General features: G+C 51.9%; 1 protein-coding gene across 2 annotated transcripts; it reads right to left on the bottom strand.

Annotated features, from left to right (window-relative positions):
* Positions 1-562: 562 nt before the first annotated feature.
* On the bottom strand, positions 563-13,787 carry Mlc1 (modulator of VRAC current 1). Of its 2 annotated transcripts, XM_069999797.1 has the most exons (12): positions 13,703-13,787; positions 12,574-12,790; positions 11,732-11,821; positions 10,424-10,477; positions 10,016-10,117; positions 8,304-8,408; positions 7,773-7,844; positions 5,566-5,682; positions 4,011-4,067; positions 3,384-3,506; positions 2,916-3,077; positions 563-1,641 (listed from the first exon to the last, which is right to left on the bottom strand). In XM_069999797.1, the coding sequence occupies exons 2-12, from the start codon at positions 12,769-12,771 to the stop codon at positions 1,567-1,569; spliced, it is 1,155 nt and encodes a 384-aa protein (XP_069855898.1). In that variant the 5' UTR covers positions 12,772-12,790; positions 13,703-13,787; the 3' UTR covers positions 563-1,566. The 2 variants fall into 2 exon arrangements, with proteins under 2 accessions (XP_069855898.1, XP_069855899.1); XM_069999798.1 differs by lacking the exon at positions 7,773-7,844.
* Positions 13,788-14,093: the final 306 nt, after the last annotated feature.

Raw genomic sequence — 14,093 nt, 5'->3', positions numbered from 1 at the left:
GCCGGGGAAGCGCCAGCCCCTGCCTCTGTCTGAGAGGAAGGCGGGCTTCGGGCCCAGGCCCACCCGGGGCCTCCAAGAGGCGCAGCCCGGCCGTGATGGGCACTTGGCTGGGCGCAGCTGGCCTCTGGTTTTGTGCTTGCTCTTGAGATCCTACGAGGGCGGAAGAGCTATTCGCTGGAGACGGGACTCCTGGCTTGCATGCTTGCCTTCCAGCTGTCTTGCCTGCACTCTTCTTGCGCAGTTGGAAACCGTGGCCCCCTAGCCGTGAGTCCTGGCAGACCGGTCACCAGGTTGAGAAGTGAGGAGCTAGGAGCTGCCTCCCATCCCCTTGGCCAGGCTATCCCGGCTTGTCTTGCGGTCCCAGGCCACAAACACATCTCCAGGCCTCTCCACCAATCTCTGGGGGAGCCAGTCGGTGTGCCCCAACTCGTTCAAAAAAGAACCCAGTATACCCTTAAACACAGCTGTTATCTTCTCCCCTAGCAAGAAAAAAAGTCCACTTTGATGCACAGACTTGTGAATGAAAGCACCACAGCCTCATCAAACAACTCATAAAACGATTCTAACCACATTCCCACTTTTACAAGGAACCCAGATCACTGTGGATTTATTGTTGTTCTTGTCAATTGGGAAAACCCAGTTAGGCTCTGGTCAAGGAAAGACAGTTGGCAACCAAATCTTGGCCATGATTTTTTCTTTCTTTTTATCAAAGCTAATGTTATTTTCATCCCCATACGGTCCCCTAAAGCCTGACCCAACAAAGGGCCCATACACACCTTGAGACCCTCAAACAACAGCGCTGGGAAGACTGTCCGGGCCTGGTGTTGGGGTAAGTGAAAATCACGTTAGGAGGTAAAGAGGACTGGGATATAAGGATCCCCAGCCTTGTGGGAAGGAAGATCAGCCTCACCTGTCACTCTCTGACCGTCACCTGCATGCTGCTAATGGGGTCAAGTTCAGTTTCCAATCCCAGAATACCAGCCCCATCCCAGAGAACACTCCAGGTATCACAAGGGCCACATAAATGGGACACAGGGCTACTGGGGAGTAGGGAGTGGGGCCCGTGAACAGGCAGGTCCTGGACTATTTGGGGCACAAAGGAAGAGTGAGCAAAGGCTCAGGGTGTGCCTATGACAGGAGAAGGGTGGCATTCCTAGAGGGAAGGTTCTCCAGCTTACAGGGGCACAGTATCCCTCTCGTTGGATGGCGTTTGGCAGGCTGGGCCCGGTGAGGACATATCACAAGAGGTAAACCTAGACAGGGCAAAGGGTCTGTATGCACATACAGGCCGCAGGGGAAGGGCCAACGCAGGAATCCCTGGCAGAGAGGGCTGAAGCCTGGAGGTCTGCCATCTCTGCCCTAGACAGCCATCACCAGCACCCTCCCTGTCCCCGGGAGCCCCTGGCAGCTGTGACTGAGAAGCACTGACTCAGGGCAGTCATCAGAACTACAAGAAGAAACAAAACCACCTCACAGCCTAGGCCACCCTGGGGGCAGGTGTTAGAAGTAGTAGCTGCAGGAGAGTTAGTCAGGTGGTAACTATGACTCAGTTTCCCCATCCTGCAGTCACTGGGCCATTTGTACGACAACGGCTCTCCAGGCTTTCTCCTTGTCGAACTCCTTCAGGGGGCTTCTGGCCACCTATGACAGGAAGAGCAGTGTCACCAGATGGGCCTCAGCAGGTCATTGGGTATGGCCAGCTGCCCAGCCCCCCTGCTCTCTTCATTTGGAAGAAGGGAGGAAAGAAGACTCTGCACCTCTAGGAAAGGGACCCAGGCCTCCACTCACTCTTCTGGAAGTGCTGGTGTCCCTCACCCTCTAAAGTGAGCAGGTGCCTGAGGCAGTTGTGACATGTGTTAGAGGGGAGGCCAGCTGCTGGCCCTGGCTGTCCACCTTGACCCCCTATGACTGTTCTAGAATCTGCAGCGCACAACATGCCCAGCTGGCCATGTAGCTGTGTGGTGGGGACCCAGCTCAGGCGGGGCCTGGGCCAGAGCCTGGGCCTGGCCAGGACACCTCCCCAGGGCCTACAGCAGCCTGGGGCCTGGGCTCTTGTGATCGCTGCCCCAAGGCAGTGGGAGGTTGGCCAGGGAGGACACTATCAGGAAGGTGGCCCATGAGAGGCCTCGACTGTGGAGGGCTTTGGGCCCTCACAGGGGCCAAGGACAGGTCCAGGTGGTCATGGTCCAGTTGGTGGCTGGTGTGTCACCCCCCCCCCCACACACACTGGCCAGGGAGCCCCGGGCACAAGGCTGGAGGTGCCCATGTCCCACAGAGCCAGCATCCACAGGGGCCACGCTAGAAGCTCCTGTGGCTGTGGAAACCCCTCAAAGGCCTGTGCTGTGTCTCCCAAATAAAGCCAGAGCCAGACGCCCCAAGCCCCTATCACTCTTCAGGAATAGTCTGTATTTCCTTATATATCTAAAAAAATAGTGGATGCCAGACTGGAGGCATTGCTCAGTGGTAGAGCACCAGTTGTGAGTAGAAAAAGCAGACTGAGGGTTTGAGGCCCTGAGTTCAAGCTCCAGTACTGGTACACACACATAAAAATTAAATGTATTTAACATTTTAGTTCTCCAAGACTTTTGAGGTGTTTAATTAATGCAAAATGGGCTGGTTGCCAACAGCCCAGGCCTATAATACTAGCTACTCAAGAGGCTGAGAACCGAGGACTGAGGTTCAAAGCCGACCTGAGGAGTAAAGTTTAGAGATTTATCTCCAATTAACTACAAAAAGCCAGCAGTGGAGCTGTGGCTCTACTGGTAGAATGCTAGCCTTGAGCATCAAAGCCCAGGGACAGTGTCCAGGCCCCGAATTCACACACGCACACACAAAAATGCAAAATAGTATCACAGAATGCAGGCCCTAGTACCTTTCAGGGCATAGGACAGTGCCCTGGAGAACAGGCCACTCACCTCTTCTGCTGGCCGGTCCTGCAAGCTGGTCTGTGCCTCCCAGGATGTACCCTGCATCCTTGCGCTAACCTTGAAACTCACGCACTGGATGGCCGTACCAGTGTTGAGACCTCCTTGAAGCAGCAGGACCAGCAACAGCAGCAACAGGAGCAGGTCGTAGGCCTGTGATGGTAGAGTCATGTGTGAGCAAACACGCCGGCCAGGACATCCCAGGGTCAGCAGGCACGCTGGCCAGGGTGCCCCCAACAGATGCTTTCCCGCTCGTGTCCCAGCTCCTTCATACACAAGGCAAACTGGATCCCACTCCAGGCTACATGCTCGGCAGGTAGACCCAGAGCAGACTGTGCAAAGCTGCTTGGCCCAGGCATATACCCAGAACACTGCACCCAGGGCCCCGAGCCTGCTGCTGCTCCTGAGACCCACACTGGCAGCAAGCAGAGGTTCCAAGGAAGATCAAAGGCCACCTACCTTGATGGCTGGTGGGTAATCTTTAAAAATCTCCACGATTCTCATCACACTGAAAGACAGGTACCCTGAGGCTGTGAACAGCAGTGGAGATGTGAGGCTGCTGATGGCGATCAGCACCTCTACCTGTGGGTGAGTGTGGCCGTGTGTTTATCCCAGCGTGGACAGGAGCTGCTGTGTGGGGACATGGCTCCTGAGGGGCCCACTGCCCACTAATTCAAAACCTAACACTCCTCTAAAACCCATCTTTTTAACCTCTCCCAAACTGCAGTGTGAACCTTACTTCAGGGCTCAGAAATTGGGGCCACACAGCCCACCTCACACAGCATTCTGGCCTCAAACAGAGCAATTGACAGTTGACAGTCCACTGGGGGCAGAATGAAGCGAAAGGGCTGCCCTCCCACTCAGTCCTTTGCTGCAGGGATTTCTGACTTTCATGGACAGAGTAGCCAGGGCACGGGGACCCTGGGCACGGCTGTGAGCCCCCGCTGCCTGCAGTGCCAGCCTCAGCCCTTCCACTAGCTGCCAGCTTCCTCTCCTTCCCAGGTCCCCACCCAGCAGACAGCCCTGAGCACCCAAGTGTGCCAGAGCTGCCTCCAAGCCACCGTGCAAGGGACAGGCCTCACTTACCAGGCACTTGCTGGGACACTCTGCTGTCACATGACTGGCAATGGCACTTGGAAAACACTGAAAGAAAAGAATGAGAGAGAGAGAGAGAGAGAGAGAGAGAGAGAGAGAGAGAGAGAGAGAGAGAGAGAGAGAGGGAGTGAGACAGAGAGACTGAAGTACCATCTTCACACTTCAGACAGCAGAAAGGAGGTGTGGCCGGGGGTGGTCCTGCTGCGAGTTTCACCCCCCCTTCCAGGTGCGTGGCTCTTCACTGGCGCCCAGGGAATTGCCTGAAGCCCCAGGCCCTCACAAGAGAACTGTAGTCATGCACCGCAACCACCTCCGCCACAGCAGAGCTGCAGGCAGGCATGCGCTTCCTCCTGGCTAAACATAGGGACTTTGGGGCAGCTTCTAGAAGAGCCCTGCTGGCTCACGGAGCCTAGGCACAAGGTGGGGGATGTTTATCCTATCTTCTTTGTTTCTATAAAGCTGACTTTTAGCACCATGTAAAAGTCTATGTAAGTGGAGCTGGAGATGCCGCTCGGTGATGAGCCCGTGGCGAGGGTGGGAAGACCCTGGGTTCCATCCACTGCACCACACAAAAAAAGTAAGCTAATGAATGAAGTAAAATCTCCACACAGCCAGCCAAGCAGCTAGCTCCATGTGGGACAAACCAGTGGCTGCTGGCAAGTCAGTGGCAAGGTGCACAACAGCCGCTTGGTGTCCGGGCCTGGAAGCCAGAGGCGTGGCCAGATGGTAGTTTCAGAGCAGGCTTGCCACTTGTGGAACGCTGGGAGTGGAGGGGCTCGAGGCCACGCATTGGGAGGGGGATGAGGAGTGCAAAACCAGCCGCAGCCACATCTCCAGGGAGCCCTCTAGGGGTATTTTAGACAGTGAACAGCACTAAACTAGATGAACTCAGAATGACACAGAATGACAAAGGTGACCTACTTAAGAGAGTGACTGTGGATTAGGCATATCTCCTGTGCAAGGCCCGTGTTGTCTACCCAATCACAATATAATAGTAGGCATGATGTTGCATTTTATAAAATACATATTACAAAAGTACAGAGAATAAGCTGGGCGCTGGTGGCTCATGCCGGTAATCCTAGCTACTCAGGAGGCTGAGATCTGAGGATTGCAGTTCAAAGCCAGCCCGGGCAGGAAAGTCTGTGAGACTCTTATCTCCAATAAACCACTAGAAAACCAGAAGTGGTGCTGTGGCTCAAGCGGTAGAGCACTCGCCTTGAGCTGAAGAGTGCAGGGACAGCGCCCAAGTCTAGAGTTCAAGCCCCACGACCAACCAAAAAAAAAAAAGTATAGAGAATAATAAAAATGACTTCTCAGGAAATATGAAAGTTACAAAACAACAATTAATATGGAATTGCACCCCGGTGCACTTGGTCCTCAGGTCCCACATCCTTCTGGGCAGGGCTGGGGGGAGATCTTACTCCCAGGTGCCTTCCTTTCTGAACCAAAACAGCTCCAAGACCGGCCACGTTGTATCTAGGAGGGAACTCAGAACTTTGGCCAGGCCAGCTATGGATGACAAGGTAGTCGGCCAGGAAGTACTCACTGCCACTAAGATCCAAAAGAATGTCACAGAGAGGTGTGGGCCTGAGACAGCATCATCCACATTCAGAGCGATGACACCACCCAGGACAGCAGAGACACCAGCCATGACCTCCACCACCTGAGGGGACAATAGGACATGTCACCACGCCAGCTGTCACCGACCACCTGAGGGACCATGGGACGGTGTCATCCTGGGTCCACTTCCCATAGCCTGAAGCCTGCGGAGTTACGGGGGAGGAGCCCCAGATGCGCCAGAAGGCAGGGGCAGGCAAGGGGCTGGGGGCGGGGCTGGCTGTCCTTTTTGGGTTGACAATGGAGAAGTCCTTAGAGGAGCCAAGAAGGGCAGATCGAGGTGGGGCCCTGGTTGAGTTCACATGAAGAGCCCCACCAGAGACAGCATAGAGTTGACTCAGCCAGCAGGAGCACCGGCCACCCAAGGGGCTGTGGGAACTCACGAGAGGACGTGCCAGCCAGCCCGGCTTCCCACAGTGAGAAAGCACAAGACTCAAGATGGACAAAGGAAATTGAATGCCCGCCTAAGAGCAATTGTGACACAGACTGGGGGCCTCCAGAAATAGGACAGCGGGGCTGAGAAGGTGGCTCAGTGGTAGAGTGCTTGTTTTGCATGCAAGAAGCCCTGGGTTCAATTCTTCAGCACCATATAAGCAGAAAAAGCTGGAAGTGATGCTATGGCTCAAGTGGTAGAGCGCTAGCCTTGAGCTGAAGAGCTGAGGGACAGGGCCCAGGCCTAGAGTTCAAGCCCACGACCAAACAAACAAACAAAAAACAGAAACAGGACAGCAATAGGGCCCCAGAAGAGGCCAATTGCAGCCTGGAGTTCCCTTCTGGGGAAAATCCTGTATCTCAATAATGAGAGGAACCAGCAAAAATTGGAAACACAACCAAGCCAGAACCAGACACCCTCTTACAAAGGCCTAAAGAAAATGCATTAAATAGGAAAATTAAGCCAGATGGGAAAACAGAAATGCAGAAAAAGGAAATGGAGGCACCAGGTACTGACCTGGACTGATGAAGCCAACACAGGGAAGAGTAAAAGCAACGCACTAGCGGTTGGTTGTTAGTGGACACCAGGGGCAAGGTGACTCACACTGCTGGTACAGAGGCTGCATCCACCATCAGACACCTATCCATGTGTGGAGTTAAAGTGCTAAAAGAATACCAAAAAAAGGTGTGTAGCTTCCTATTCCAAATGAGAGGAAATGGAAGGTAGATTCAAAAGAGGCAAGGAAGGAGAAAAAGAATAGGAACAAAACAGGGAAAAGAGAGAATAAGAGCAGTGAAAATAGGTAGAGCTATGGCTCAAGTGGCAGACAACCAGCCTTGAGCACAAAAGCTCAGGGACAGTGCCCAAGTTCTCAGTTCAAACCCCAGAATTGGCACACACATATTAAAAAAAAGTAAAAATTCACTTATGCTAGTAATCACTCTCAACAGAAACAGCTAACCTCAAAAGGCTAAAGGAAGAACCTGACAGATTAGATAGAAATAAAATACAGCCATTCAATGTCTAGAAGAAACATACCACAATATATAAGAACAAGAAATTTGAACAAGAAATTTGAAAGAAGGGAGACAGAAGATAGAGGGTTAAGTGCCAATTAAAAGTGATGGATGTACTTAAACCACAGTCAACGGGAATTTTATGGCAAAGGCATTATTAAAGACAGGGTGGTTTACTACCTAAAGTGAAAATGAAAAATGAAATCCACTAGGGAGTGGCTAAGCTCATTTCTTGCTAAAAACACGCCCCAAATCCAGGCCAGATATTCCACACGCAGACTGGGACGTTTATAACTGATCTCTCACTAACAGAATAGATAGACCAAAACCAAACAACCAGGAAAAACAGGTTATCCAAGACTTAAAATATGGTCAACAGGACAGGGTCCCCAAGCCAGGAACTAAGGATGGGAAAGGACTCACAGGGATTGGAGTTCCGAGACAAAGGTGCCAGATAGGACACTTCTGAATCAACCATTCAGCAAAAAAAATGCTGATCCTTTTAAGACAAGGCATTTTTGTTCCAACCACAGTATAAATGGGCTGATGTCTCTTTCTTGGACACAGCACAGGGCTTCCTATGTAGTCTGCATCGTGTCTGGTCCTCTTGGAAAACAACACCATGACTGGTCCACACACTCGCTCTTAAGAAGATAAAATAGGGAGGGAAAGAAGGATTCCTCTTACTGAGTAGGATTTCAGGATCCTGGCAGGAAATACCACTTCATCCAGGATGTTGGTGCCTTCAGTGATAGAAGCCTAGGAAGAAGGAAAACCTTTGGGAGCTGCTACACTTGCACCCTGCACAGGCGATCTGGCTCAGTGGTGCCAGCCACCACTAAGAGGCTTGAACCTCCTGGTGATGGCTCATACACCTAGGGAGGGTCCAACTGCATGGAGGAAGGGTCAGGAGCAATGGGCAGGGTCAGACTGTACGTGTAGCTGATTATCTCGAGATAATCAGGGGAGCACTGCAAACACAGACGTGTTCTTCTCTGCATGTGGAAGTGTGCTCAGTCACCACCCTCACAGTTCACAGACATGTGAGCAGACCTGGTCTTTCTGTGGCACCTTGGGAAGGCACGTTGGGAGTGACACTGCTGCTATTGGCCCTGGTACTACCCATGTCTGTCCTGTCCATGGCCTCAGTTGTGCGCCTGGGGACCCTTCAGGCAGCCAGACCCACGTCTAGGAGGCAAACAGATCGTCCTGGCTCACCCCTTTCTTCTTCCTGCAGGGATCCTCGCTGGACCTCGCGGAGATGATCACTGTGGCCGCCATGAGAAGCTCCAGCAGGAGTAGAAGAATGAGGTTGAAATTGATCTGAAAAAGAATCCACACCTGAGGGATACTACTGCTCGCCCTTAGGAAACGGTCTGTCCCGGGCCACCATATACCATCCCTGGGCAGGCTGCCCCAGGCTCTCCCATCACTGGCCCACTCAGATGCCTTGGTTTCACATAGCTGTTATGCTGTGTGTTCCTGCTCATGAGGAGAGCTTTTGAATAAAGCATGGCTGCCATTCCTACGGTGCCTGGCATCCTTCTCTGGCTTGCCCACATCAGAGAACTAGCATTGCAAACAGGCACCTGGGTCAGGGCAGCAAGTGAAGTTTCCTTCCACAAGGCAGGGGATGATCAGAAGGCACCTGCAGGGCAGTTGCCACGGGCTGCCTGCTTTGGGAGAAGACCCATCCCTGCCCAACCCTTCCCAAATGGGGAGAGACAGGGACTAGCACCCCCAACCTCTCTCAATGGTCCATATTTCCAGGGCTAAGCTCCACCAAGGCAAAGGGCAGTGGTGCCCAGGGACCGTTCGCCCAGGCTCCTGCTGACCAGCAGAAGGTTGCAAGATTTAGAGGAGCAGAGGGAAAAGCTCAACAACAATGAAAATGCTGTATGTCAAGGTCCAGGACAGACTATACTAGACAAGAAGGAAACACTAGGCCATGCATATTATTAGGGTTGGAGGCATAGTTCAAGTGGTAGTACACCTCCCTGGCAAGTATGAGGATAAGTGGAACACTCTTCCACCCCCAAAATCATATTCTGACGTAGTTTATAATGCCATATAGAAGAAGGGGTTTGGATGACAATTTAGTAAAGAAAAAAAGATTTTTTTCTTAGGAGTTCATCCTATGAAACTCTAATTGTGTGTCAGGGATTCAGCCATCTGTCACTTGCAAAAGGTGCTTTGTAATCACACTGGCGGTAAAACGAGTAAAGGAAGAGCAACCGTAGGACCAACAGAGTCCAGAAAACAGAGGGGAACACACCCAAAAGCTGGCCTTAATATCCCCAGTGTCATCTCCTCTGTATATGCAAGGGGTGTTCCTCGGATCCTCCAGCGTCCCTGCGAGACTGGCGACGGCACCCTCATTCCAGCGAGGTGGTTCTCTTTAGGCATCATAACTTAAATGACATCTACCCACTTTTTTAGTCCATAAAGTGACAGTGTGTCTCATAATCAATGGCATCACAGATTTGATAAGGTCTGGCATTATATATATATATATATATATATAGTGTGTGTGTTTGTGTATATTGGGGATGGAACCCAGGGTCTTGCACACGCAAGGCAACTGCTCTGCTAGTGAGCTACACTGAAGGCCCAGGACCATTTGTTTTTAAGCAGTGTTGGGAAAGAGATGTTAAAGTATTATGTATCGATGTATCTGTCCAATGGAATCAGTTCAGAGTTAGAAGAGACCTTTTTTCTTTTTTTCCTTCAGAAGCACAGGTAAAGTTTTCAAGGCTTGTCCCCCTCAACAGCTATGACAAGCCTTTGTTGAGTGTCTCCAGCTCAACCCATGTTGACTGCCACCCGGCAGAGGCAGAGGCAGAGGCAGCGACCTACATCAAGCGGGCAGATGCGGTTTGGGTAGAAACAGGAGACCCACTGGTGATCCACATTCTTTTTCAGTGACTCACGTTTATTGCTGATGGATTAAGGACCAGTTTGCACCCAAACCAGATTAAGCATGTAGTGGTAACAGCAAACGTGGAAACAAACAATATCTGAAAGTTGGGGATCTGAAAAAGAAAGGCAGAGGAGACTAAAGCAATCAAGGCAACATCCACCAAGTTCCAGGTCATTAACTGAAGAGTGGGCCCAGGTGAATTGGGAGGTGGGTGCTCTGCCAGCAGGAAGGCTTCCCACCCTGCCACCCGGGGTGACCTCTGGAAACCTGGTAGGCATGGCCTGTCATTTCTGAGTGGGGCAGGCGCCAGCCTCCCTGCTTGAATGCCCTGCTGCTGCTGCTGCTGGGTTCCTTCCCACAGTCAGCTACCCCAAGACCACCCCGTCTGTGGCGGTGGCTGCCAGGAGGCTGAACTTACCGAATTGACATTTTTCCTGGAAACAGCGAAGCCTACAATGGCGGAGGGAATGCACTGAAAAGAAATGAGAACCTGGGTGAGCTGAAGTGCTGATCATGGCAGTAACCCGGAAAAATGCACTGTGGCCGGGCACTGGTGACTCACACCTGTCACCCTAGCTACTCAGGAGGCTAAGATCTGAGGATCATGGTTCAGTCAGCCAAGTCTGTGAGACTCTTATCTCCTTGGAGCTGTGGTTCAGTGGTAGAGTACTAGCCCCAGGACAATACCCAGGGCCTGATATCAGGCCTCAGGACTGGTACAACAAAACAAAAACGCTTTGTATACTGAGCTCTTGCTGCCATGTGCAAGACCCTGGGTTTGGTGTCCAGCTTCACAAATATGATGATGGTGATGGTGGTGGTGGCAGTGATTTTTTTTTTGTCAGTTGTGGGTCTTGAACTCTGGGCCTGGGTGCTGTCCCTCAGCTCTTCGGCTCAAAGCTCTACCATTTGAGCCACAGCGTCACTTCCAGTTTTCTGGTGGTTTATTGGAGATAAGAGTCTCATGGACTTTCCTGCCTAGGCTGGCTTTGAACTGTGATCCTCAGATCTCAGCCTCCTGAGTAGGTAGAATGACAGGCGTGAGCCACAGGCACCTTGGCCCGATGATGATGTTTTATATTTAAAGCTCCTGAATAGTCAAAGACATACTAGCAAACAAGCGTTATAAGGAGCTCCCTCCATACTGAAGGATCCTTCAAGACAACTTATTCTGAAAAAGCATTCTGGCTAGGTGCACTCCCATGTCAGAATATAACTCATGATGGCACAAAATTAGGGGTGGCCGTAGCTAGACAATTACCCAGGAGGAAAAAGCACCAGTGTGCCTAAAGCAGGTGGAAATGCCGTTCTGTGCTCAGGGGCGGCCCTGTACTTGCAGGCTTTCTTGCAGACATGCACTCTGACCCTTCTCACTGTGACCTCAATGCTCCGTGAAGGTCTGGGGAGCAGTGGTGTGGGGGTGGTGGAGGAGGAGTGTGACCCAGCAGGTAATGCTGGGATCATCCTGTGGGCAGCAAGACCCAGACCTGGAGGGAGGAGGCAGATGGGCTGCAGGGGACAGAGGCAAAAAAAGCCCACACAAGGCCTATACTGGAAACTAAGGCAGGGACAGGGGCTGAGACAAGCCCACTCGGGATGTTCTTGGGCATTCCAAGGGGTATCAGTCACATGAGAGGTTTCTGAATGAGGAGCAAACATGGAACACAAGCTGGGGTGCAGAATGGGGAGCTGGGGTGTGGAGGTGTGGCTGAGGGGTGGTTCTCACCGAGCCGGCTGCACAGCGCAGGTAATCCATCTCTGAGGGAAACACGTTCCCCAAGTAGAGCGAAAACCCACAGGTCACAAGAAGGCAGCTCTACAAAAGAGCCACACAGACCAGGTTCAAACACAGCCGTCAGAGGACGGTACACTTGAGGAGTGAGCAGCCAACGCTTTGATTGCAGCTTAACTGTCTTCCCATTAACTTCAACTCCTCCTGCAGGATGGACACAGCCCTGCCACAGTTTTCAAAACAGAGCTCCCTCCTCACCTGTAGGCCAGAGCAGAGGCTGCCACACTGCTCTCTGGGGGACAGAGGCAGGGCCTCTGTCCAAATCAAAGGGAAGAAATGGTGCCTCTCTCCAGAAAACACCTTCTCACTCGCTGGAACGTAGGCCTCAGCCTTACAAATGGCACTCTGCCTCTGTACTAGCATCCCAGCCGGCATCAGGAAAGCCAGAGTTCATGGGCTGAGGCTCCTGTGTTATGAGGGTCTGAATGAAGCTGTGTAGACTCCAACCTGAGACCTACCCTCCCTGCAGGAGAAGGCTGTGGGGCTGGGGCCACAGGGAGTGTGGCAGGATTGCAGGAGGGTCCAGGACACAGGAAGGGAGAGATCCCAGCCTGCGGGGACAGCCATGCCTCCCATGACAGTTACTGACTGAAAATAAGCATTCAGAGGGCCCAGGAAAGCCCATATAATGGCACCCAGAGGCTCCACAGTAGTTTGTGTGGCCCTGCTTCTGCCTGTCCCACCTGGGATGGCTCCGATTTCCGGCCAGGAAGCCTTGTGTGGTCAGGGCAGGGGGCAGGTGGCCCGGGCCTCTGAGGCCATGTCCAGCTACTCACCCCCATCAGCACGGAGAAGACCCATGTCTTGTAGCTGAAGCATGAGGGCAGCCTCTTGGACAGCTGAAGGTCCTTGGGTTTCGTGTCAGTGGTGTAGCCGGCACCCTGGGTCAGCCGGCCCGGGTCAGCCCGTCCTCGCTCCAGGGTGGGCATCCGGTCATAGCCCAGCTCCTCTCGCAGCTGCCCCTCCCGCGCCATGGAGCTCAGTACCCGCACACTGGAGCAGTGACACCACAGACATGCTGGTGAGACTCGCTGATGTGTACTGTTCACTCCTTGTGACAAAATTATTGACTTGACTCTGAGAAAACTTCAATTACTTATGTTGTTGTCAAGAAATGCCTCAAGTTGAAGAGCTGAGGGACAGTGCCCAGGCCCAGAGTTCATGCCCCACAACCGACAAAAAAGAACAGAAAAGAAAAAAGAAAAGGCTCAAGCCATCTTCCTGCATTACCACCACTCCCAGCTTACTACTTAAAAAGAAAAAAAAAAGGTACCAGAGCTTGAACTTGGGGCCTTTCACCATTATTTCCTTTACAGCTAGCAAGCTACCACTTGAGCCACACACGGCTCAGGGTAGTATTTTGCTAGTTAATTGGGGATAAGAGTCGCATGACTAAGATTTCTTGCCCAGGCTGGCTTCTGAGATCCTCAGATCTCAGCCTTCTGAATAGCTAGGATTACAGGCATGAGCTACTGTTGTCCAGCTGAAATACTTTTAAAAAACGACAACAACAAAGAAATATTTCTTACAATGGGGAACTATAAACTTGAAGAAGAAAAAAGAAATCACTTAGCTCTAAAAGCAAATAAAATGACTTTTCCATAAGACAATCTTGAACGATCTGGGTTCAGGGTAAGATTTTAGGCTTTGTTTGTTTCATCCATCTGGGTTCCTTAGGCTTTTCCATTAGCTACTTTTAGAACTGGAGGTGTGACTCAAATGGTACAGTGCTAGCCATGAGCAAGAAGGCAAGTGGGAGCACCCTGAGTTCAAGCCCCAGCGCACGCGCACAAACACACACACACACACAGATGAGCAACTTTAGTTAGGAGTTCGATGCCATGTTGAGGACTCAACTCAAACTCAAGGTAGTTACTGGACACAGATTGCAGAACACACACCTACCTCTGGTTTTACTCCTGCGTGCTTACTTCTACTGTAGTCTGGCTGTCCGGAGCACTGGTCTCTGGTTGAGAAGCTTCCAGTGAGAACTATTCACAAATGGAACAAAAGCTCAGCCAAACTCCACTTTGGCCGGGGGGGGAAGGCACAAGGCTTCCTGAATTTCAATGAGGAATGAAGCAGTGGATCCTAGAAACGCTTAGCTGGTTGTGTAACTGCTGGCTTAGAGTCGTTCTAATTTGATGAGGGAAAGTAGGGGTTGCCATGAGATAGCCTGCTGCAGACTCACCAAGAGGGCATCTCAGAAACAGGAAGCGCGGCAAGAATGGGATCCCAGGATCCAGCACACACGCCATCGAGCCCACAAGAGGTCCAGAGCACAGGGGATCCTAGC

This window comes from Dipodomys merriami, unplaced genomic scaffold (assembly GCF_024711535.1).
Source record: "Dipodomys merriami isolate MVZ:Mamm:240054 unplaced genomic scaffold, mDipMer1.0.p SCAF_55, whole genome shotgun sequence".
Classification (NCBI taxonomy): Eukaryota; Metazoa; Chordata; class Mammalia; order Rodentia; family Heteromyidae; genus Dipodomys; species Dipodomys merriami.
This window is presented reverse-complemented; position numbering and strand designations above follow the sequence as displayed.

What these genes read in the sequence shown, in the direction of transcription:
- Mlc1 (XM_069999797.1), bottom strand. Translation starts at nt 12,771, where the DNA reads ATGGCGCGGGAGGGGCAGCTGCGAGAGGAGCTGGGCTATGACCGGATG. An exon ending in GGATCCTGAAATCCTACTCA is followed by an intron (nt 5,683 to 7,772) that starts GTAAGAGGAATC and finishes TTGTCCCCTCAG; the next exon opens with GTGGTGGAGGTCATGGCTGG. An exon ending in AGGACCGGCCAGCAGAAGAG is followed by an intron (nt 1,642 to 2,915) that starts GTGAGTGGCCTG and finishes TTCCTGTCATAG; the next exon opens with GTGGCCAGAAGCCCCCTGAA.